The sequence below is a fragment of the Microcaecilia unicolor genome, chromosome 7, assembly GCF_901765095.1.
Source record: "Microcaecilia unicolor chromosome 7, aMicUni1.1, whole genome shotgun sequence".
Taxonomy (NCBI): domain Eukaryota; kingdom Metazoa; phylum Chordata; class Amphibia; order Gymnophiona; family Siphonopidae; genus Microcaecilia; species Microcaecilia unicolor.
In genome coordinates, this window is record NC_044037.1 from 30571715 (window position 1) to 30596533 (window position 24819).

A 24819-nucleotide genomic window follows, 5' to 3' on the forward strand; every position below is an offset into this window, starting at 1 on the left:
CAGTGATCACCCCACCCTTGAAGGGTGGCCTGGCATTTGAGTACCGGCACCTTTTTTGCTAGAAAAAATGCCCTACATGGAAGTTAATAAACATAAACATTAAAGGTTATGAAACACTGAGATAAGGCAGTGGCCAAAGCAGATTATGTGCAGCTTCATACTGAGAGTCATAGCCAGCAGAAAGAAGGAGGTGATAGTGTCCTTGTACAGGTTATTGACGAGACCTTACTTGGCATGTTATGTTCAGTTTTGGAGGCCATATCTCAGTAAGGATATTAAAGGATTAGAGGAAGTCCAGAGAAGGGTAACCAAACTGTTAGACTCTGCACCAGAAGACATACAAAATGAAACTTAGACAGCTTTAAATGCTTTCATGGTAATTTTAAAAAATGACCGTGCTCTATTGGCAACATTAGTGCACAGCGGTACCTGGTCAAAATGGCCCTGACAAAAAAGCTTCAAACAAAAAAAAAGCTCCCAACATAATACTCCCTGACATAACAGCCACTGTCAAAATGGCCTGCCCACAATATAACCCTTGACAAGTTATACTCCTGACAAAAAGGGCCCAATCAGGCTGCCCAGAATATGGGACTGCATTTATTTTCCTAATAATCTTACCTTGCCAAGCAGGATAAGGTTGATAAGACTATGAAAATGATGACAGTATTGTTTGTTTGTTTTTTTTTAATTAGCATGGTGATGGAAAAATAGTTTCTTTAAATAGCAGAACAGATCATGAATACCAGTTTGTAGCTATAGAGTTTTGTTTATTTATATATGCTTTATGCAATTGAATGCTGGTAGGATTCTTTATCAGTGAAGATTTCAGATGTAGCTTATTATATTTTTTGTGATGTGTTATTTTTTCTTAGGAGCTGTTTTGTTAAGGGGGCTATTTTGTGTAGGGGCTATTTTGTCAAGGATTGTTTTGTGGGCGGGGCCATTTTGTCAAGAGCTATTTTGTTAGAGTGTGAAATGTCAAGGGTTATTTTGTTACAAGGCTGTTTTGTTAGGGCTTTTTTGTCAGGACTATTATGACTGGGTGCCATGCACGGCCATTAATAAAATAAATAGAAAATCAGGGTTTTCACAGCTGCAGTAAAAATGGCCTGGCATGTGGGAGTGACCCATGCAAGGGTGGGCTCAGGCCATATGTTGCTGCAGGTTAGTAAAAGGATTCCTAAGTTAGGAGGAACAAGTTGGTTCAAATAAAATTATAGGGTCCTTTTACTAAGGCGTGCTAATGGATTTAGCACACACCAATGATTAGCACACACTAAATGCTGCTCATTCTGTTATATAACTGTGGGTCGCTTGGCACATAACACACACTAATTTATTAACATACACTAAATCTATTAGCCTGCTTTAGTGAAAGGATCTATATAAAAAGTGGCCTGCACTATGACTAGCCAGAAGGTTTCCTGCATACTGAGGCCACTTTAGCATGGCTATGAAATGGGCGGCATTTCCTATTTCCTCTACTAATGGCTATGCATTAATTTGCCAATTGTCATAGGAACCCTTACCAACACCTATTTTCTAGGCATTAAGGGCTCCCATGCTTACCACGAGTTAATCAGTTAGCACAAGGTGATGGTTATGGTAACCGATTAGCGCTGAGCATGCCTACTTTCCACTCCCAAACACGTCCCCAGTCCCCCAATATGAAAACTACTGTGGGGACACCTGAGTGCACCTGGAGTGATTCATATGTACAATATAAAAATACATATCATATGTTGGGAATAGGAATGGGCCTTGATATTCCGCCTTTCTGTGGTTTTTGCAACTACATTCAAAGCGGTTTACATAGTATATACAGGTACTTATTTGTACCTGGGGCAATGGAGGGTTAAGTGACTTGCCCAGAGTCACAAGGAGCTGCAGTGGAAATCGAACCCAGCTCCCCACTGCACTAACCACTAGGCGGAAGCGTAGCGAGGGCAGCTGACACCCGGGGCGCGAATGCCCCCCCCGGAGCGCAGTCTTACCAAGGGGGGCGGGGCGGGAGTTCAGTTGCTGGGAGCTGCGTCGGCTCCGTTGGTTCCCCTGCTCTCTCTGCCCTGGACCAGGAAGTAACCTGTTCCGGGGCAGAGAGAGCAGTGAACAAGCGGAGACAACACCCTCCCCCCCAGCGGCGTGTACTCGGAGCGGACTGCCCCACTGCCCCCCCCTTCCTACGCCACTGCCACTAGGCTACTCCTCCATGCAATCTTTGGGGGGGGGGGGGAACTCATTCAAAAGCAAAAAAACAAAACATTTGTTGCATATCAAAAATATTGCATAAATTTCTTTCTTATTCAGTGAGTAATCAATCTGATTTGTGTTCTTTTATTGGTTTCCTTGTAGTTGACGGCTGTATTGACTGGTCAGTGGATCTCAAGAAGTACATGGCATTGACGCATGAACCTGTCCGAATGAAATGTGCCCTTTTCTACAGCTATATCAAGACAAACTACAGCATGGCCCAGAGCATAGGTCTAAGGTTAATGTGGTACAAAAACAAAGGGGATTTAGAAGAACCCATTATATTTTCTGAAGTTATGATGAGCAAAGATGAAGATTCAATATGGTTTCACTCAGCTGAGGTAGAAGACAGTGGGTACTACACTTGCGTATTAAGGTACTGTATTTAAAAGTAAAACACGTTTTCAATGGAGAAATCTAAATTCCAATATAGTTGTATCAAAGAAACCTATACAATATATCCACAACTATGCAGCAATTTTAAACCTTTATTATGCGATAGAAACTCTTAAAAAGAGATCATATCAAAAGTTGTTTTCATCGTACCTCATTCACACCATTCAAAATAAACCCACTACAGCTTGAAATCTACCATACATCTTAGAATAAAATCATATATCCCCACGATAACATCTATGCAAAACCCTTCCCAACAGTCAAATCATCTTTGTTCTTCATACAAATATTCAAATGTTCAAAATTTCAAATGCTCCGATGTTATCCAACACACTCCAAGTTTTGTTCATGATCGTCAAACTTAACGATGTTTGACTATTGTGTGTCATACAGTATATCACGATGTTAAACTGTTGTATCTCACATGTTGATTCAAACAGCCAACAGATATATCTAGATGGTGAACACTTCCAAGATTTTATAAGTGATCCAACGCATCCAATGAAATCTGCGTTCTTACAGTATACGATTCTCTTGAATGGTGTGAATGAGATATGATGTGGTATATGAGTTTGATGTATTGGTAAAGAATTGCGCTATATCAACTTTTGATATGATCTGTTTTTAATAGATTTTCTAAAGCATAATAAAGTATTTAAAAGTAAGAGTTTTTGTTATGCTTCTATGTTTATACTCATTCTGAGGTATTTTTCTCATAATATCTCTAGCTACCTGACACCCATAGAGGGGCATAATCAAAAGGGACACCCAAGTTTTGCTGAGGACATCCTCGCAAAACGTCCCAATGGAGGGGCACGGAAACCTGTATTATCAAAACAAGATGGATGTCCACCTTTCGTTTCAATAACACAGCCAGGGACACCCAAATCCTGAAATTTAGGTCATCCTTAGAGATGGTCGTCCTTAGACTTGGTCGTTTCTGATTTTCAGCGATAATGGAAACCAAGGACACCCATCTCAGAAATGACCAAATGCAAGCCCTTTGGTTGTGGGAGGAGCCAGCATTCGTAGTGCACTGGTCCCCCTGACATGCCAGGACACCAACCGAGTACCCTAGGGGGCACTGCAGTGGACTTCAGAAATTGTTCCCAGATACATAGCTCCTTTACCTTGTGTGCTGAGCCCCCAAACCCCCCTCCCCAAAACCCACTACCCACAACAGTACACCACTACCATAGCCCTTAAGGGGTGAAGGGGGGCACGTAGATGTGGGTACAGTGGGTTTCTGGTGGGTTTTGGAGGGCTCACATTTACCACCACAAGTGTAACAGGTAGGGGGGGATGAGCCTGGGTCCGCCTGTCTGAAGTGCACTGCACCCACTAAAACTGCTCCAGGGACCTGCATACTGCTGTGATGGACCTCTGAGTATGACATTTGAGGCTGGCACAAAATATTTTTAAACATATTTTTTGAGGGTGGGAGGGGGTTAGTGACCACTAGGGGAGTAAGGGGAGGTCATCCCCAATTCTTTCCGGTGGTCATCTGGTCAGTTTGGCACCTTTTTGTGCCTTGGTAGTAAGAAAAACAGGACCAGGTAAAGTCGTCCAAGTGCTCGTCAGGGACGCCCTTTTTTCCATTATGGGTCGAGGATGTCCATGTGTTAGGCATGGCCAAGTCCTGCCTTCGCTACGCCTCCGACACGCCCCCGTGAACTTTGGTCATCCCTGCGACGGAAAGCAGTTGGGGACACCCAAAATCGGCTTTCAGTTATACCAATTTGGGCGACCCTGTGAGAAGGACGCCCATCTTCCGATTTGTGTAGAAAGATGGGCGTCCTTTTCTTTCAAAAATGAGCCTGATAGTGTCTGGAATATAGCTCCACTGTGAGTTTGTGCTCAATGGATGGTAAAAATATGAAGTGCTATTCATTTGCAAGTTTATTGTTCATTTGTTATACCACCCTTCAGCAATGCTATCTAGGCAGTTTACTAGCAAAATCGTTCATTATAAGAGAGGAAAGGAACCACAATAACATAGGAGAGGAGGGATAGAAGTGGTACAGATCCTTGCATGAGCACAGAAACTCTGTACCCCCACAGCTAAAAGCCAAGTGTGAAATGAGCATCAGCCTCAGCTATCATAACATTTGCTGAAATATGTTTTAAGGACTGATTTAAATGTAGAAAACAAGGGATCTGCATGAAGGGTAATGGGTAGATTATTCCATAGAAATGGGGCTACAACTGAAAGAATTGAGGAGCAAATGGAATCAAAACTAATTTGTCAAAAGGATGGTACTGTAAGGAGGGATTGTTGAGACGATTGAAGTATGCGTAAAGGCATATATCCCTGGATTCTATACAGGTTGCCCAAATTTGGGCATTGATCACAGATCGGTGTCCAAAATAATTAATGGGCTCCAATGATTTAATTATTGGAGTTAACGAGCACTTGATTTGGGCACCAATCTGACTATGTGATATTCTGTAACAAGGGCATAGCCAGACTTCGGCGGGAGGGGGGTCCAGAGCCCGAGGTGAGGGGGCACATTTTAGCCCCCCCCATGGCACCGCTGACCCCCCCGTCATTGCTGAACCCCACCACCACCAACTTTGACCCCCCTGCCATTGCCAACCCCCCAGCCACCAACATTGCCCCCCCCTCCCCTGCCGACGACCCTCTCGACCCCCCCCCCTGCCGCCAACCCGCCGTCGCCTACCTTTGCTGGCAGGGGACCCCAACCCCCACCAGCCAAGCCGAGGTCCTCTTCTTCCCAATCCCGTGCAAGGCTTCGTTCTAGTTTGGCGTCCTATTGAGATTCTGTTGCTACTATTTGAGATTCTACATGGAATGTTGCTACTATTTGAGATTCTGTTGCTGCTATTGGAGATTCTAGATGGAATGTTGCTACTATTGAGATTCTGTTGCTAGTATTTGAGATTCTACACGGAATGTTGCTATTCCACTAGCAACATTCCATGTAGAAGCCTGCCCTTGCAGATTAGCAATGTGGCTGCGGAGGCTTCTGTTTCTGTAAGTATGGCGTCCTGCACATACGTGCAGGACGTCAAACTCACAGAAACAGAAGCCTGCACGGTCACATTGCTGATCTGCAAGGGCAGGCTTCTACATGGAATGTTGCTAGTGGAGGAGTAACCTAGTGGTTAGTGCAGTAGACTTTGATCCTGGGGAACTGAGTTGGTTTCCCACTGCAGCTCCTTGTGAGTCTGGACAAGTCACTTAACCCTCCATTGCCCCTGGTACAAAATAAGTACCTGAATATATGTAAACCTCTTTGAATGTAGCTGCAAAAAAAAAACCTCAGAAAGGTGGTATTTCAAGTCCCATTTCCCTTTCCCTTAATTGGGACTTAATGTGCATAAGTTTAGTAGAGGGGCGGTATTCTATAAGTTGCACCTAAAGTAGAATAATGCATAAGCAGAGAGGTCATATGTACATTTAAGCATGAGCATTTGCACCACATTTTCATTGATACAAATGATGGCACCTAAATTTGTGTGTGACTTTAGGTGCAGCTTATAAGAATGCTGCTTAAGTGACCATAGTAGATGACGGCAGAGGAAGACCTGCATGGTCCATCCAGTCTGCCCATCAAGATAAACTCATATGTGCTACTTTATGTGTATACCTGACCTTGATTTGTATCTGCCATTTTCAGGGCACAGACCGTAGAACTCTTGCCCAGCACTAGCCTCGCCTCCCAACCACTAGCCCCGCTTCCCACCACCGGCTCTGCCGCCCAATCTTCGCTAAGCTTTTGAGGATCCATTCCTTGTGAACAGGATTCCTTTATGTTTATCCCACGCATTTTTGAATTCTGTTACCGTTTTCATCTCCACCACCTCCCGCGAGGGGTTTTAGCACCAATTTTGTAGGCACCACTTAAAGAATTCACCTCATACGGATAAATGTTTTAGAATATCCAGTCTCGTGTTTCTTGATTGAATAGATTGAGGTTAGGGGAAAGGTTCTCACTAAAAATTGGTCATGCAGCTTTCATTTTATTGTTTATAAATTACAACTGGCTGAAAGTAGTAAAGCCTATTGCAATCGTATGTTCACTTCATTCAGAATTAATTGGAAATGCAGTAATATTCAGAATGATCATGTTATTGAGTTGGAGGATCCATGCCAGTAGCTGAGTAATTTGGACACCATTAATAAATTCAGATTTTTTTTGTTTACTTTATATTCATATGCCTGCATTATAGGATCAGGAAATAGGATTGTCTGCTTTGCAGAAAACAGTCAATTGCATGCTTTAGTTCATACCCATCAGGGTGGGAAATATCAGGCCATCCTGCAATTTAACTTAAAGTAGCAGCATGTATTGTCTTTGAAGAGATTAATAATTACTGCATGTCCACTTCTTTGAACAATAGCTCATTATGCTCTCTTCTCAAATACATTCATCTGAATGCATTTACTGCTCCATTCTTGCCAGCATAGCACAGTCAGTGATAACCCATAGTGCTGTCTAAAGATAAAGGAATCAATTTATTAAATACCATTACAACTAAACATAGCTATTGGTAGTTAATGACCTAGAAGTTCTCAAGTTCTGCCCAGCTATTCTTATCTAGAGTGTCATTAGAGGCAAACGGTTTTCTAAATATTGCATCACATCTCGATATCGTGGTCTTCTTAACATTCTGCTGTTTAGTTTAAAGGTTCTTCAACTCCACATTTATCTGCTTTTAACAGACAGCTATCAGCGGGTTAGCCTTTGGGCCAGGTAAGGTTGCCCATGCAGCTTAGCAGTTTTGTAGAGAGCTATGAATCTTCAGAGACTGATGTTGCACGTAATGGTGGATCAAAAAGTCAAGAGCCACCATTATGTTCCTAAGTCGAACCCACAGCCCTATTATAACCCACAATATTTGTATTGTGATTATATGAGAGAATTTATGATTTATTCATCAAGTTCCAGGGTTCTGCTTCAAGGTAAATGCCTGGAACAAGGGTGGAATTTACAGACAGTGATATTTCATTCTCTCTCTCTCTCTCTCTTGATTTTAAAACTTATATCCTGCCTAAATACCTAGGTAGATTCCAAATAAATATTTACAATCATAAAATAAATACAAATTATAACTAAAATATTACAATAAAACACTAAAAATGAGAAAAAATAAGATAATATTATTCATAATCAAAAACCACTGTGTATACTCACGAAATCAAAAAAGCATGAACGTTTCTGTTATTTATTGTCTAGTTTTCAATAAAGCACAAAACAAGGGAGGAAGAGAAGAATAGTTCTAAAAGACACAGGCAAACTAGAAGTGAGATCTTCTAAAATGTTTAGTTGCCAAAAAATAGTAATCCACAAGGTAGTAAAGAGAGAACCCAAGTGACCCTGCATGGGCTGTGTTTTGGCATAAATCCTTCCTCAGGGGTCGCTGAAGATAAACTTTGCAGCTTGTGGAAAAAAAGATATTTCAGAACGCTTAAAAACAAAAGGCGTTCCTTCTTGCCGAGCAGACTGCCTGCGACGCTATGTAGGAGCACCTTTTGTTTTTAAGCGCTCTGAAATACCTTCTTTTTTCCCCAGGAGCTGCAAAGTTTACCTACTTCAGAGACCCCTGAGGAAGGCTTTATGCTGAAACACGGCCTGTGTAGGGTCACTTGGGTAGGGTTACCATATGGCTCCAGAAAAAGGGAGGATAGATTGAGCCAGTCTGGGTTTTACTTCCATTGCTTTCAGTGGAAGCAAAACCCAGACTGGATCAATGTGTCCTCCTTTTTCTGGAGCCATATGGTAACCCTACCTTGGGTTTACCTCTACACTACTATGTGGATTACCATTTTTGACACATAAACATTTTAGAAGCTCTCACTTCTAGTTTGCCTGTGTCTTTTGGAACTATTCTTCCCTTTCACCCTTGTTTTGAGCTTTTTCTTTTTTTTTCATGGAAGCTGTGTGGTCACCCTCTTTCTTGCCTAGTTTTCAATAAAACCATCAAGTACACTTGATCTAATTTTTAACCTCCTTGGAGGCAGCAACATTTAAGTATTTCTGTTGAACAATGCTGCGTATATTGACAGCATCATATATAAAAAAAAACCTTGATATTGCTTTTGTGTGTTCCTTGTCTGAAGTTGAAAACAAATACTCACTTTGATCATTCTATTTTCAATATATACGAGCACAGCTCAGTTATGAAGACGTAAACATATTTGAAACAAAGCAAACGTTGTGTCCACCCACTGTTTTACCAGCTGAACTGAAACAACCCTGTCTTCTATCTGAATTCATTAATCAGTTCAGCTGCGAATCTAAATTCAGTGTTTTGCTCTTTAATGGACTGAATACACCATCTTCGCAATGTAAACCTGCTTTCTATTGTTAACAGGAACTCGACATATTGTATGAAGGTGTCGATGTCCTTGATTGTGGCTGAGAATGAATCGGGGCTTTGCTTCAACAGTCAAATCCGATATTTGATAAAGGCTGATGTCACCAAGAGAAAGGAGATACCCTGCCCAAACATAGAGGATTACAAAACACCAAATCAAGAGATGGACATTGTATGGTACAAGGTAAAGTGGCAGTCGAAAGACTAATTCACAGCACAACAAAAAAAATTTTTTCGTGTGCTACTGGGCAAAAACCATTTGTCCTATACTAAATTCAGTGTGCGTATTCCAAATCCGAAGTCAGAATTGTTGTAACGCGTCAGGAAATTTTGTTATGTGTAAGTTTGCCCAAATGAATTAAGCACTTGGAAAGCATTGAATAATTTTTTACAGAACGAGTTTTACTCCAACAATCACCTGATCTACATCAAAGTTTTCGTAGTAAACAGTATATGAAAATGGAATGGAATAACAAAATTTCAAAAAAGTCTTGTATTCCAGTTTAAAAGTCTTACTTCAGCAAGGCCCAGTACTGTTAAAAGTGCTTCAGGCATCTACTTTTGCGTTTGTGACCGGTCATATTTTCCCGTTGCAAAAATCAGCAGTAGTCCCCCATCATGTTGGGATTCCAGTGGCCTTGATATCTGTTCTCCATTGTAGAAATGTCTTTATGGAACCTCTCTCCATGTTCGTCACTTACGTGTCCCAAATTGGGTGGGAAAAAGTCAAGATGGGAATGTAAGAAATGCATTTTCAATGGCATTCGGCAGTCAAGTTGTTCATATGCTTTAAGCATGTTGTCTGTTCAGCATAGTTTTCAGCTCGTCTGTTCCCAAGGAAGTTCTGCACTACTAGCACAAATGCATCCCAAGCATTAATATTATAAGTGAATAGGCTTTGCATGGATAACTTAAAATCTAGATGTGTCGGGCAAATTCGGAGTTCATATTTGGAATTGGCGGGTTCAATTTAGTATAAATCACATGTTTTTCTCTCAGTAGCAAAATCATTGTTGCGTTGTGTTAAATCAGTCTTCTATTGCTTATATTGTCGATCAGCGAGGAAGTAGAAGCCTCAAAGTATGTCAGGGCCGCCGAGAGGGAGGGACAGGGGGGACAAAATTCCTCGGGCCCGGTTCCGCCGCAGTCTGGCCCGCCCGCCCTCCGTCGCTCCCTGGCATTGAATTTAAGTGCCTCACCTTCGAAAGCGCAGCAAGCAGCAGCAGACCACTCCTTCCTTCCGTGTCCCGCCCTCGCCTGACATAACCTCCGCGAGGGCGGGACACAGAAGGAAGGAGTGGTCTGCCGCTGCTTGCTGCGCTTTCGAAGGTGAGGCGCTTAAGGTCAGTGCAGAGGGCCCGGGGGTGGAGAGAGGGCCCGGCAACCTCCGGTGGAGGGGGAGCCCCGGGGGCGGCCTTGTCCCGGGCCTGGCCCAGTCTCTCGGCAGCCCTGAAGTATGTTCAACTAGAACACAAGACTAGAAACATTTTGACAGGAGGGTAAATTTTAGGGATGTGTACAGGTGAAAGATTTCTGGTTCCTTTCAGAAAATTTGGCTTTTTTCCCCCCCATGATTTTATACATTTGTGTTAGCTAAAATTTTTTAACCTACATTAGAACTTTTTAATGCACTGAAACCAATGGTAGACACATTGGGGCACTTTTACAAAGGCACACCCAAAAATGGCCTGCGATAGTGTGGGCGTGCGTACAAGATGCATGCTGCACCATTTCTCCAGCGCATCTGGAAAAAAGAGGGGTTTTGGGGGGCCGGGAAATGGACATGCAGCAAAATGAAAACCAGTGCACATCTATTTACGGCCAGAGCTCTTAATGCCACCCATTGATTTAGCGGTAAGGGCTCATACGTTATCCGAACAATAACTATCCAGTGCGCGCCAACTGCCGATTACCACCTGGAACGCCCCCACGGCAGTGGCGTAGCTAAGTGGGGCCACGGGGGCCTGAGCCCCCCTAGATTTGGCCCTGGACACCCCTGCTGACGACCCTCTTGACCCCCCCCCTGCCACCAACCCTCCCCTACCACGGCCTACCTTTGTTGGCTGGGGACCCCAATCCCCGCCAGCCGAGGTCCTCTTCTTCCCGCACAAGGCTTCATTCTGTTTCTGCCGCATTTATTTTAAGTTTCACATTATGTTTTCCCCTAATGGGGGTTCTTGTAGCAGTCTTGCAGTTGCTCCCATCTTAATTATTACTATTTTATACTGTTACATACAGGTTTGAGTGTTTTATCTGTGTAGCCTGAAGTTGGTTTCGTCCACACATCATTCCAGAGTGTTTTTGGTACGTCTTTTCATTTTAATACCCTCCATTTGCTGCAATGAATTCATTTCTAGTTATTTGATTATGTATGTCTTTTTTTTTGTACATTGTTTCTAGCCTCCTGACACAGGCTGGTTTATGGTGAGCTCTTAGGGCTCTGTTTACTAAGGTGTGCAAGCATTTTTAGCGCGCGCTAATGCTCTAAAAACATTAGCATGCCTATAGCGCAGCTTAGTGAACAGGGCCCTTAGTTTGATGTGATCCACTGTCGGGCTCATTTTCAAAAGAGAAGGACGTCCATCTTTCAACATAAATCGGAAGATGGAAGTCCTTCTCCCAGAAACGTCCAAATCGGTATAATCGAAACCCGATTTTGGACGTCGCCAACTGCAGTCCGTCGCAAGGACACCCACATTTCAAGGGGGCATGTCAGAGGTGTAGCGAAGGCGGGACTTGGGTGTGCCTAACACTTGGACGTCTTTGACCCATAATCAAAAAAACAAGGATGTCCCTGACGAACACTTAGATGTTTTCACCCGGACGTGTTTTTATTACGAATAAGACACAAAAAGGTGTCCGAAATGACCAGATGACCTCCCATTACTCCCCCAGTGGTCGCTAACCCTCTCCCACCCTCAAAAACATCTTTAAAAATATGTCGTGCCAGCCTCAGATGTCATACTCAGATCCATGACAGCACATGCAGGTCCCAGGAGCAGTTTTACTGGGTACTGCAGTGCACTTCAGACAGGCGGACCCAGGCCGTAAGGGCAATGGTAGTGGTGTACAGTTGTGGGTAGTGGATTTTGGCGTCTCTGACGGTATATCTTGTTTCAAAAATACGGGTTTCCCCGCCCCTGGATTTAGCTGTTTTGCAAGGATATCGAAATCACAACTTGGATGTTTCTTCCGAAAATGCTCCTGCACATCACTCTGGAGGGATATGTACACACAGCTATTTGGTTAGTCACACTCACTTTCTAGCACTAGTACACGTCACATACATCTTTCCCCATGTTAAACATCTTTTCATTTGCATGTATTATTCTGTCATGTTTATGTTTTCTTATCATTTGTGAAGTCATAACACATTTTGCATTCTGCTAGAGAAACGTTTAAGGGCAGTTGTTCCAATGTACAATGCAGATTATAGCATTGCCTTCCTAAAAGTGTAGCATACAATCTGTCTATTTAGAGAATGATAACCTTTACCGGGAATTACAATGTATATACAGTATGAAAATGCAATTCGATGCAGATTTTAGCATAGTTTTTATTTTCTGAAATGCAGTTTTTGTTACGTCTAAGATTTTACATACTTTTTTATGTTTGTTATGGATTATTTTGTCAAGGGCTATTTTGTCAAAGGTTTTTCTTGTTAGAGGCCAGTCTGCCAAGGGCTATTTTGTCCAGGGTATTAATGCCAGGGTGCCCTATAGTGAGGGCTCATTGTAAAAGTCCAAAAGGAGCCAGGCTACATGAACTTTGGGCCAGGGTGGTCACTGTGGAGTCAGTGATATTCAGCTTGCATTAAGAGAGCAGGAGAGGCAGCTCTGCTTACACTGTGAGTCCAGTTGATTAGGGGTAGCCTAGTGGTTACTGCAGTTGGCTTTGATCCTGGGGAACTGGGTTCAATTCCCACTGCAACTCCTTGTGACTCTGGGCAAGTCACTTAACCCTCCATTGCCCCAGGTACAAATAAGTACCTGTATATACAATGTAAACTGCTTTGAATGTAGTTGCAAAAACCACAGAAGGGTGGCATATCATTTCTCTATAATGTTGTTTTTTTTTTGCTTTTCTGATTCCTATGTGAATTATACCCTATGCCATCTTATTGTAAAGCATTTGTGATCATGCAATCAGTACCTGACCCCTGATGCAGGCAGCTCACCCAAACAGGTACCTGAATAAAATTTGCTCCCTTTCACCAACTGTGTGCTTTTTGTTGTTCAGCTGCATCTTGTGTTTTGCCTGCTTTTCACTGTGTTATTTCTCTGTTTTAGCTGTGTTAGGGGCCATTTTATTAAAGGGTGTTAAGCCCTTAAAGTGTGGCTATTGCAAAATGCATAAAGCTTTTTGCGATATTTTGCCTGTTTGCATGCGCTAACCTGAGTGTTACCCATTTAAAAATTTTCTGAGGGGACTTGTCATGAGCGGAGGGTGTTCCTGAATTATGACTAGTGTGCACTAACTGGATAGTGCAGAATTAACACAGGACCACTTAGCGCCACCTAAATAGGAGGTGTAAGGTGCTCTCGCATTAACTCCTAGTAAATATCTTGTGCAAATGACGACATTAGCATGCAACTTGAATTAAAAAACATTGAAAATACCGAAAAACTGCCATGTTAGATTTGGAGTTAAGGCGCGGGGAAAATCCCAACCTGAATTAAAAAACATTGAAAATACCGAAAAACTGCCATGTTAGATTTGGAGTTAAGGCGCGGGAAAATCCCAACCTGAATTTAAAAACATTGAAAATACCGAAAAACTGCCATGTTAGATTTGGAGTTAAGGCGTGGGAAAATCCCAACCTGAATTTAAAAACATTGAAAATACCGAAAAACTGCCATGTTAGATTTGGAGTTAAGGTGCGGGAAAATCCCAACCTGAATTTAAAAACATTGAAAATACCGAAAAAACTGCCATGTTAGATTGGAGTTAAGGCGCGGGAAAATCCCAACCTGAATTAAAAAACATTGAAAATACCGAAAAACTGCCATGTTAGATTTGGAGTTAAGGCGCGGGAAAATCCCAACCTGAATTTAAAAACATTGAAAATAACGAAAAACTGCCATGTTAGATTTGGAGTTAAGGCGCGGGAAAATCCCAACCTGAATTTAAAAACATTGAAAATACCGAAAAACTGCCATGTTAGATTTGGAGTTAAGGTGCGGGAAAATCCCAACCTGAATTTAAAAACATTGAAAATACCGAAAAACTGCCATGTTAGATTTGGAGTTAAGGTGCGGGAAAATCCCAACCTGAATTAAAAAACATTGAAAATACCGAAAAACTGCCATGTTAGATTTGGAGTTAAGGCGCGGGAAAATCCCAACCTGAATTTAAAAACATTGAAAATACCGAAAAACTGCCATGTTAGATTTGGAGTTAAGGCGCGGGAAAATCCCAACCTGAATTTAAAACATTGAAAATACCGAAAAAACTGCCATGTTAGATTTGGAGTTAAGGTGCGGGAAAATCCCAACCTGAATTTAAAAACATTGAAAATACCGAAAAACTGCCATGTTAGATTTGGAGTTAAGGCGCGGGAAAATCCCAACCTGAATTAAAAAACATTGAAAATACCGAAAAACTGCCATGTTAGATTTGGAGTTAAGGCGCGGGAAAATCCCAACCTGAATTTAAAAACATTGAAAATACCGAAAAACTGCCATGTTAGATTTGGAGTTAAGGTGCGGGAAAATCCCAACCTGAATTTAAAAACATTGAAAATACCGAAAAACTGCCATGTTAGATTTGGAGTTAAGCTGCGGGAAAATCCCGTGTTAAGATGCCTTATCTTCAAATTTTAATAAAGGGACCTTTAATTTATAAAAACTAATTTGATACCTTAGTGAAAGGTGAATTAAAAAGCCGAAATAAACATAAATACAGAGAGCTGCCAGATCCAAAAACAGGAACAGCTAGGGGTACATACTGTGGCCAAACCTTTCGACCGAGCCTTCCATTTCTTCCCATTAATAGGCATCAGTTCTCAATCACAAAGCTATACATGAAATTCCTCAGTGCTCCAAGGGGCAGGGTGTGCTCCTTTGTCCACACCCTGGGCCGCTGCCATTTGAGATGTTCCAAGTTGCACAGCTCTGACGTCACTCCAGAGCACCGCCTCCCTCCAGGAATGTCGAGTTCCACCAGTACTATTGGGGACCTTCTGGAAGGCACGGTCTCGCTCTCCCCCACACCAGCAGCTCCCGGACGGCAACCGGGCTCCCAAAACCCCAGTTTTAAATCTATTCGATTTCATTTTAGAGTCTCAATGCTCATTTCTGTTAATTTTAGTCTGCCTGGAGGTTCAGATGTGCTTAAAACAACATAGCTAGTAATATTATTTCCATTTTTCAACTTATTCTGATAAAATGTAGAAAATGAAATTCTCTTTTTGTTCTCCCAATATACTGTTTTTTTTGCCTCTGTCTCACATACGAGCAGTATAATATTACCCTTATAGGTACAACATGACAGCTGATTGATGAGCCGTCACAGCTAATAAATTGAATAGAGCTATGACTGCTTTTGGAAGACAGCAATACAAAGGAAAGACTCTAGACATCTTTATAACTATTTATGCCAACACATAGGAAGAGGAAATATGAACAATCAAGAATTTTACAATGTATATGGTATTCAGTGACAGGCATACAGAAAATACAGTGAACCTTGCACCAGCTTCCTCAGCCTTTCTACGCAAATGAACTGCCATTGTAATCCAAGTATACTTCAGTGTAATCTAGTCAATTATAGTGTTCAACCTAATATTAGAATTTAAGAATCCACCCACCCAAAGGATAGGGGGAGGAGGCACAGCTTTATGCAAGACTACACAGAAAATGGCCTTCTAAATAAGAGGCAATAGACACAGAGAGTTCATAAATTGAAAGAAAAACCTCTTGCCTAGGTTGAGTACTCTGTGCATTTGTATGATTCGAAACCACTTTGGCAGGAGAACTTTATGCAAATTTAGTTGTAGCATTCCAGCATAGCAAAATGCAATACACTACCAAAGCAAACTTTCAACTGCTTAAAACATATATTCATCAGTATGATGAAGGTGCAGGTTAACCACCTTGCAGCAGGTGGCGCTAAGAGGGTGCAGTTTAGCTGCCTGAAAGCAGGTGGTACTAAACTGTCAAAGCAGGACCTGAGCCGGAAGGGAGGGGCTCAGAGGGAAGGAAGGTTAAATGGCCTGAGAGAGTGTAGAACCAGGGAGGCCCTGAGGCAACAGGTCTCCTGGTGGAAGGCTGTGAGAGAAAGAATCCTCCCAAACATTGGCTAAGCTATAGTACCTGGGGGAGCCTCAGGGAAGCAGAGTGGCCCTTAAGCTAATATCTCCAGAGTATATGTGTGAAACAGGGGCGTAGCTGCTATAGGGCCATGGGGGCCAGGGCCCCCGTAGATTTGGTCCTGGACCCCCTGCCAATGACCCTCTCAACCCTCCCCCTCCCCTTCCCTCCCGCCGCCAACCCACCGTAAACCTGCCGTCTAGTACCTTTGCTGGCGGGGGACCCCAACCCCTGGCAGCCGAAGTCTTCTTGCTTCGTTTGGTTTCTGAGTCTGTCTGACGTCCTGCACATACACAACGTGCAGGACGTCAGACAGACTCAGAAACCAAACGAAGCTAGAAGATTTCGGCTGGCGGGGGTTGAGGTCCCCCGCCAGCAAAGGTAGGCGATGGCACGACGACGGCGGGCGGGCCACAGTTGTTGGAAGTGGTTCTGGCGTCGGTGGGGTGTGTCAGCAATGGCGGCGAGGGGGGGGGTCAGTGGCGCCGCCAGGGGGGGGGGCTAAAATGTGCCCCCTTCACCTTGGCTCTGGACCCCTCTAACGGCAAAGTCCAGATACGCCCCTGGTGTGAAAGATCATCAAAGTAGGAAGTTTGGGGAAATGACCTTGAAGACTCATATATCGTGTGTCCAGACTGAAGGCAAGCCTGTGTCGGACTGTGTTTGTTTGGAACAGTAACATTTTATTTGGGGTATGGCAAGAAGCCAGCCCTGGTAAGACATTGATACTACTGCGCTAAGCTGTGATGCAACAGTCTTACACCTTTGTCTGCCAGAGACTATGAAATCCTGTAGCCAACTGCAAGTCACATATTGCATGCTCCAGGATAACAAGTATTTTCAAGAAATAAGTAGTTAAAGTGCTAGAAAGGCCGAACCACTGTGTCTTGATAAAATGTATCCAACTTCAACTTTTAGCAAAATTAAAGAGGTTAGGTACTAAGCTACAGTAAAATATATTTAGCATGGGGGTCAGTAACCTGAGCTAATTCAGTACCACAGATTAGTAAATCAGGCAATAAATGAATAATGCAAATTGTGAACAATCTTGCCAGTCGTGTTATTCTTTTCTCAGGAGTATCAGGCCATTAGCGTGTACTGCTTCTAGGGGTTAACTGGTACCATTTGAACCTGGCATCTGATACAATCAGTGGCGTACCAAGGGGGGGCGGTGGGGGCGGTCCGCCCGGGTCACACCGCTGAGGGGGGTGCCGTGGCACGCGCCTGTTTGCCCTGTCTCCGAGTTCGCAATTCGCATGTGTTCACTGCTCCCTCTGAGTCTGCCCCGGAACAGGTTACTTCCTGTTCCGGGGTAGAGGGAGCATGGAACGAGCGAAGTGGACAGGCGTGTGGCACCCCCCCCCCCCCCCCCCGCAGCAGGTAAAAATGCATCCGGGGGGGTGTCCTTTCGCCGGGGGTGGGGGGGTCGCGCTGCACCCAGGGGGGGGGGTGCATCAGTGATACGCCCCGGGTGTCAGCCACCCTAGGAACGCCACTGATTACACTTAAATGGCTCCACCATTCAGTGAAGTTTTGAGTAATCCTTCCAATTGCATATGATATGATACAATGCAACAGCAAGTATGAGGTTGAAAAGTTTGTGATGGTCTTCTGGTAGAGTAATTTCTGGATTGGATGCACATAAAATAGCAGTTTTAACATATATATATAAAAGATCTAGAGATGGGAATAACTAGTAATTACATTTGCTGAAGAGGACCTTATGAGTCTGGCAGATGGCATTTAATGTGAGCAAGTGCAAAGTGATACATGTGTGAAAAAGGAACCCAAACTATATCTACGTGATACAAGGTTCCACATTAGGAGTCACTGCCCAGGAAAAGAATCTAAGTGTCATCGTTGATGATGTATTGAATCCTTCTGCTCAGTGTGCAGTGGCGGCTAAGAAAGTAAATAGAATGTTATGAATTTATTAGGAAAGGAATGGAAAACAAGAATGACTTAGTATTACGACCACCCCTCATATATACTACGTGCAATTCTGGTCACCGCATCTCAAAAAAAGATATAGCAGAATTAGAAAAGGTGCAGAGAAGGGTGCTGAAAATGATAAAGGGGAAGGGACAATTTCCCTATGAGGAAAGACTGAAGCGGCTAGGGCTCTTCAGCTTGGAGAAGAGACGGCTGAGGGGAGATATAATAGAGGTCTATAAAATAATGAGTGGAATTTATTTATTTATTGCATTTGTATCCCACATTTTCCCACCTCTTTGCAGGCTCAATGTGGCTTACAATAATCATGAATAGTGGAAATATATTAGAAAATAGACATTTGGTGTTACAGAAGGATCTTGAGCAACACGATAGTGAAAAAACATGATAGTCGTATAGCAATGGGTGGACGTGAATCATTTGTTTACTCTTTCCAAAAATACTAGGGCTAGGAAGCATGCAATGAGGCTCTTAAGTAGTACATTTAAAGCAAATTGGAGAAATATTTCTTCACTCAATGTGCAATTAAACTCTGGAATTTGTTGCCAGCGAATGTAGTAAAATCAGTTAGCTTAGCAGGGTTTAAAAAAAGGTTTGGGTAGCTTCCATAAGTCCATAAGCGATTATTAAGATGGTCTTGGGGAAACTCCACTGCTTATTTCTAGGATAAGCATCGTAAAATTAGTTTTACTGTTTGGGATCTTGGATTGGCCACTGTTGGAAGCAGGATACTGGGCTTGGTGGACCTTGGGTCTGTCCCAGTATGGCAACACTTATGTTCTTAGGGATATTGTCTTTTTAAGGTCGTCTTCTGCTTTCTAGTCTGTTGGTGAAAGGTTTAAGCACTGGGACTAAGTCCATCTGTTTTTTTGTGGTTTCATGTGTTGGACTGCTGTCAAGCCTTCAGATGCCTTGCAATCATTTGGGAAAAATTACTTTTTCAGCAGACACTATTCTTGACACACAGTATCATTACTTGACTTTTGACTTTCACAGGTACCGATAATAATAATGTGCTCCTACCTTAAAAATCTGCAGTGCTAAGTAATTATGACTTCTTTGCCGGTTAGATTTGGTAGATGCTTATCAATTATGTATCTAAAACAGTGATGACAAAAGTGTCTTTTGCATTTCTATAAATAAGTCTGGCAATTATTTTCTGCACAGGAATGTAAGCCAAAAGCATGGAGAAGTGAAATAGTGCAAAAAGGGAACAAACTGCTCATACAAGAAGTTCGGAAAGAAGACCGAGGAAATTATACTTGTGAGCTAAAATATGAAGGCAAGGTGATAAGACGAACGACCGAATTGAAAGTTATAGGTAAGATGCTTGGTGAAGAAAGTGAGAGCACTGGTTAGAGACTATGCAGATGTGCAACAAAGTTTTAAATAGAGTAATTTTGCCTCTGATGAAATGTTTTTAACCATGAACTTCAAAAGAGAAGGTATCTTACAGTAGCTTGGATATGCCATTGGGTAGAAGGAAATTGCAGTCAACCCTTCCCCTCCCCCCTCCCATTCCCATGATATGATTATTATGCTGAAGAAAACATATGCCGGCCGTTATTCAAAAGCGAGTTAACTGGCTGAGAGCGGCCACCAACCGGTTAACTCACTTATCTGGTTAAGTACCGCTGAAAATGACCAATTAGCACCGAAGTGCAAGCCAGCTATATTGGAGACATTCTGAGGATGTTTCAGGGTGGAGTCCAGTTAGCTCCTGATAATCACATAAACAGCGGTTCTATCTTTATGCGCTATTAAATGGCTGGCTAGTTCTGAATATCGAGTGAACCAGGCATGCAGTAGCAGGCTTTTTAAAAAATGGATATTCAATGCCAGTGACTATATATATATCAATGCTGGCAATAGACATTAACAGCGCTGGCCTCCAACAGTTGATATTGGGGAATATCGGGGTTATTAATTTTGTTGGGGCAAAATGTAGGGCATTGATGTCCATGCAATATGTTGATTATGTTAAAAAGCATATTAACCCCCCTGTTTACTAAGATGTGCTAGCAGCTGCCATGCACCAATGCCAACACAGCCCATTCACTTTGAACGGGCTGTGTTGGCTAGTGCGGCTAGTATACAAGGGAGTAAATTTCTACTGTTTGGCAAGAAACAGAAAGTATGACATTACGGATAATTGAAAACTTACATAATAATTGACAAGACAAATCCAGTGTTATTTGTGGGCTCTCCTATACTGAATTGTAAGCATATGCCTGTATTATATTGCTTAACAAAATGTGTCTTAGTGAACATCAGAAACTGCACAATTGGATACGTGCCTGTGATAGTAAAATCTTTGCTAGTGTAGCATTGTTCATTTTAAAATGGTTAGCAGTAGTATTTCATGTAAATGTGCATCAGAAACAGCACCCCAGAAACTATTGGAATAACTGATGGCTGCTTTGATAGTGCCTGGTTAGCACTGCAGTGGAATAATAAATTTGAAATTCAACCTTCCCAAATTCCCAGGAGTCAGTGAAGGAGAGAGGCTGCTTGGATCCAGAAACGACAAAGGTGCCGGAGAAATGCAGATCACCAGGATGGAATTTCTTGATATCACCAGGATTTTATTTGAAATTGCCCGATATGGCCACGTTTCAGCCAGCTTGGGGTTGCATCAGGGGACAAAACTGTAACATAGCGTAAATATTTAAAATCCTAACAAATATATAATTTCTAAGGTGTAAAATAATTCCAAATAAATTAAAATGATAAAATACAAACTTTGTATAGCAATAACGTTTTCCATAAACAGAAGGAACAGCATTAAAAAAAGACTCAGTGTAGTCTAAGCACTTACCAATTCAACAGTAGTCATAAAAAGCACAATGTTGGGGGCTCCAAATAAAAATATAACTATATAAAAATATGCTGTTTGAAAGTCTTAGTTATACTTTTATTTAAAGCCCCAAAGTTCTGTTTTGGAATACAGGAAGTATAAAAAGGAGCATGTACTTCCTGCTTCCTTTTGTATACTAATGTGCTTGTGAGCAACACGGCTATTGTTGGAATTCAGTGGCATACCAAGGGGGGGGGGGCGGTCCGTCCCGGGTGCATGCCGCTGGGGAGGGGGGGGTGCCACGCGCCTGTTGGCCGAGTCTGCTCGTTCCCTCCCTGCTGCTCCCTCTGTGCAGAACAGGTTACTTCCTGTTCCAGGGCAGAGGGAGCAGCAGGGAACGAGCGGACTCGGAGCCAACAGGCGCGCGGCACCCCCAGCAGGTAAAATGCACCCCGGGGGGGGGGGGGGCGCTGCACCTGGGGGGGGCGCATCGGCGATCTGCCCCGGGTGTCAGGCAGCCTAGGAACGCCACTGTTGGAACTGGTAAATTTTTGCTCCCCTGTTTACTAAGCTACGCTAGCAACTGCCATGCGCTAATGCCGAGGCAGCCCATTCACTTTCGAGCGACTGCCACTAGCTTTAGAACTTTGTACAATTAGCCCCCATACTGCACAAAGGTACTGTACTTTTATGCATGTGGGCAATTTTAGAAGTACCTTCTTCTAAGTGTAGTGTGTTTTACGGGCATGAAACGTTTATAAAATTAGCACTCAAGGAGGGGCTTAGGTTTAGGTGCCTAGAACATACCTATTTGTAGCTATTCTGTTCTTTTTATGGAATACTAGCAGAAGCTGAAAAAGTGCCTATGTTTAAGGTGTGATCACTTAATCACCCACAGAGCTGTTGTAAATGCTCCGACCTAGAAGCTGATGCTCAAAGCCGGGCACAGAAAAGCATAAAGGGAACGCAAAGAAATAGCGAAGCAATGCTTTAAAAAACCCCCATCTTATGCAAATGTGTGCGGTTAATTGGCGCTAATGCACATGCCCAGACAAACCCAGAAGTGCTATTCCTCTGCCTTTTTAAATATAAGCCTTTGAAAAATTGTTTGTATTTTAAATTTTTGAAAAGCTCATATTTAAACACAGAAAAACAGGCATTGATATTTGCTTTCACTTTCAGTTTTTCTTGGACTCGTGCACATACTTTATTCTCATCAGCAGCACTCAAACCACCATGGGCTTCTTTCCGCTTGAGAAAGAAGACAAAAACCACAGTGCAACATGACAAACTGACTAGAAATCTTCTCCTGAAAACCTTCTGTGTTGCCCCTGACCTGTAGATTTTTGGTGTGATGGGCCCTCATTTCCTTCTGTGCATTGCAGCCCTTTCGTTGTACATTGGGAAGGAATGCTAACTGACCTCACTAGGATCTATTTCAATGCATTTAAATAAAATTTGTGGCAATGTTTAGGACCAGGGCCGCCGAGAGGGGTGAGCAGGGGGGACAAAATTCCCCAGGCCCGGGCCTCCAAGGGGGGCCAGGCACCGCAGTCCCCTCCACCCGCCCCCTCCGTCCACCACCGGGCCGGGCCCCCCTGAATTCAAATCATAGCGCCTCACCTCGACTTCTCTCCGTGTGAAAGAAGCGCAGCAGCGGCAGTCTGCAGATCGCCTCCCTTCGGGCCTTCCCTCCCTGTGTCCTGCCCTGATCTGACGTAACTTGCACCAGGGCAGGACACAGGAAGGGAAGGCCCGAAGAGAGGCGATCTGCAGACTGCCGCTGCTGCGCTTCTTTCACATGGAGTGAGGTCGAGGTGAGGTGCTATGATTTGAATTCAGGGGGGCCCGGCCCGGTGGTGGATGGAGGGGGGCGGGTGGAGGGGGGGCGGCGATGACGATGACCTCGGGGGGGGGGCCTGGGGGCGGCCTTGCCCCGGGCCTGACCCAGTCTCTCGGCAGCCCTGTTTAGGACACATATTAACAGCCGACCTCGAGCCCTATGAGCATTCTGTGCACAGTAGTAGCGTGTGTGCAAATCAGTCGCTCACGGCTTATAATGCTGGTGTTAGTTTTGAGCATCAGCCCTTTAAGTTGCAAAAGATGCAAATGGGCAGATTGCTAGCCTTCCCTCCCCTTAATTACTACTGCCCTGGTGTTCTAGTGACCTCTTCCGCCTTCGGGGCAGGAAAGAGTCCCCTCTTTCCTGCCCAGAGCGCTGCCTTGCATGCATCCTTCCAGAAGATGATATCGGCGCTGATTCAAAATGGCCGCCGAGAGTTAAAGTGACCTTGCGAGACTTCAACTCTCGCCGGCCATTTTGAATCGGCGCCAAGATCACCAACAGGAAGGTTGCATGCAGGGCAGCACTCCGGGCAGAAAAGAGGGGACTCTTTCCTGCCCCAAAGAGGTCACTAGACCACCAGGGCAGTAGGGATGGATGATGGGGTGTGTGACAGGGGAGGGGAAAATGTGACAGGGGCGGAGCGAGGGCGTGAAAGGGGCGGGCGGATGTGTGGTGGGGCGGGGCATGTGTCCTCCTTTTTGGGGGACAAAATATGGTAACCCTAACGTAAGGGGAAGTTTATCAATCTGTGTTGGGGCAATAGCCCATGTCATTTACTCCTTAATGCAACTTAAAGGGCACTAAAACAGGATATCTTGCCCTAAAGTAGCATTATTTAAGTCACAGTGGGTTACATAATAGTGAGATGCAAAACATGCGTAAACATATAAAGCACATTATTATGTATATACCAGACCGTGGCATGCAGTGTGCTAAAAGCTGGGGTTATTTTTTTTTTAATTTATAGAAGTCTTTATTGAGCGTTGTAAAACCGGTACAATACTTACTCAGCTCAATACAGTACAATAATCCACAGCATCAGGCTGTCAAGCCAAGGCCCGATGCATGCAGGTCATCTCTTAAAAGGCCAGCACATGTAAAAATTAGCACCCCTCCAAGAGATGGCCCCTCAATGCCTTCCCACATCCCAAAGACCCCTGCACCCTACATTAACTTTTGCCTTGTGTGTAATGGGTGGGTAGAAGTGATCGCCAGTTGCTCCTGCCCTCACTGTTACTGGGATTGCAGCGACCACTAGCGGTAGTCTCCTGGTACTACCACTAGGAGGTGTGTTTCCATATAATCGTTTATCGTTTATTTATTTACTATACTGTTTCAAATTGCCTATCACGGGGGTCACCGGCACCATTGCGGATTCTGGCACCAGTGAGGGCAGGAACAACTGGGGACCACTCCTGCCTGCCCACAAGACACCAGGGAAATTTTAAGGTACAGAGGGGGCCTTTGGAAGGGTGAGGGGCCTTGGAGGGCAAGGCAAGGAGTTCTTGGGGGACAAGGCTATCAGATTGGGGGGCACACCTTGGGGGGATGTGGTTCATGTTCAGTATTAGGGGAGCTTTTGTTTGGGGAGTGCTCACCAAGGTCTTTTAAGAGATAACACAGATGCATCAGCCTTGGTTTGGTGTCTTCATGTTCCCAAATCTATGAAGTCACCCAAATCTATGAAATCAAATCTGGTGACTCCCATGGTAAATCAATGTATGTTAAAAACTTGCCTTTTATTGCACCTTGATAACTCCCCCTACCCCCCCCCCCCCCCCCCACGACTAGAATATCAGCATTTGTACTTGTTCTTGCTGCCTACTAGGAAGTTCCTTATACAATTACTCCATGAAGTGCAATTCCATAACCTAGGTGCCCATATATATGTGTGCTCTATGCGAGTAAATGTTTAGAAGACT

At 43.6% G+C, this 24819-nt stretch overlaps 1 protein-coding gene across 1 annotated transcript in view; it reads left to right on the forward strand.

The window, feature by feature from the left end:
- Window positions 1-24819, forward strand: part of IL1RAPL2 (interleukin 1 receptor accessory protein like 2) — a 1135323-nt gene that overhangs the window by 571573 nt on the left and 538931 nt on the right. Inside the window, exons 3-5 of the mRNA XM_030209898.1 lie at window positions 2356-2629; window positions 8989-9175; window positions 19422-19575. Of these exons, the coding sequence (XP_030065758.1) occupies window positions 2356-2629; window positions 8989-9175; window positions 19422-19575 (615 nt within the window). The remainder of the gene's footprint in view (window positions 1-2355; window positions 2630-8988; window positions 9176-19421; window positions 19576-24819) is intronic.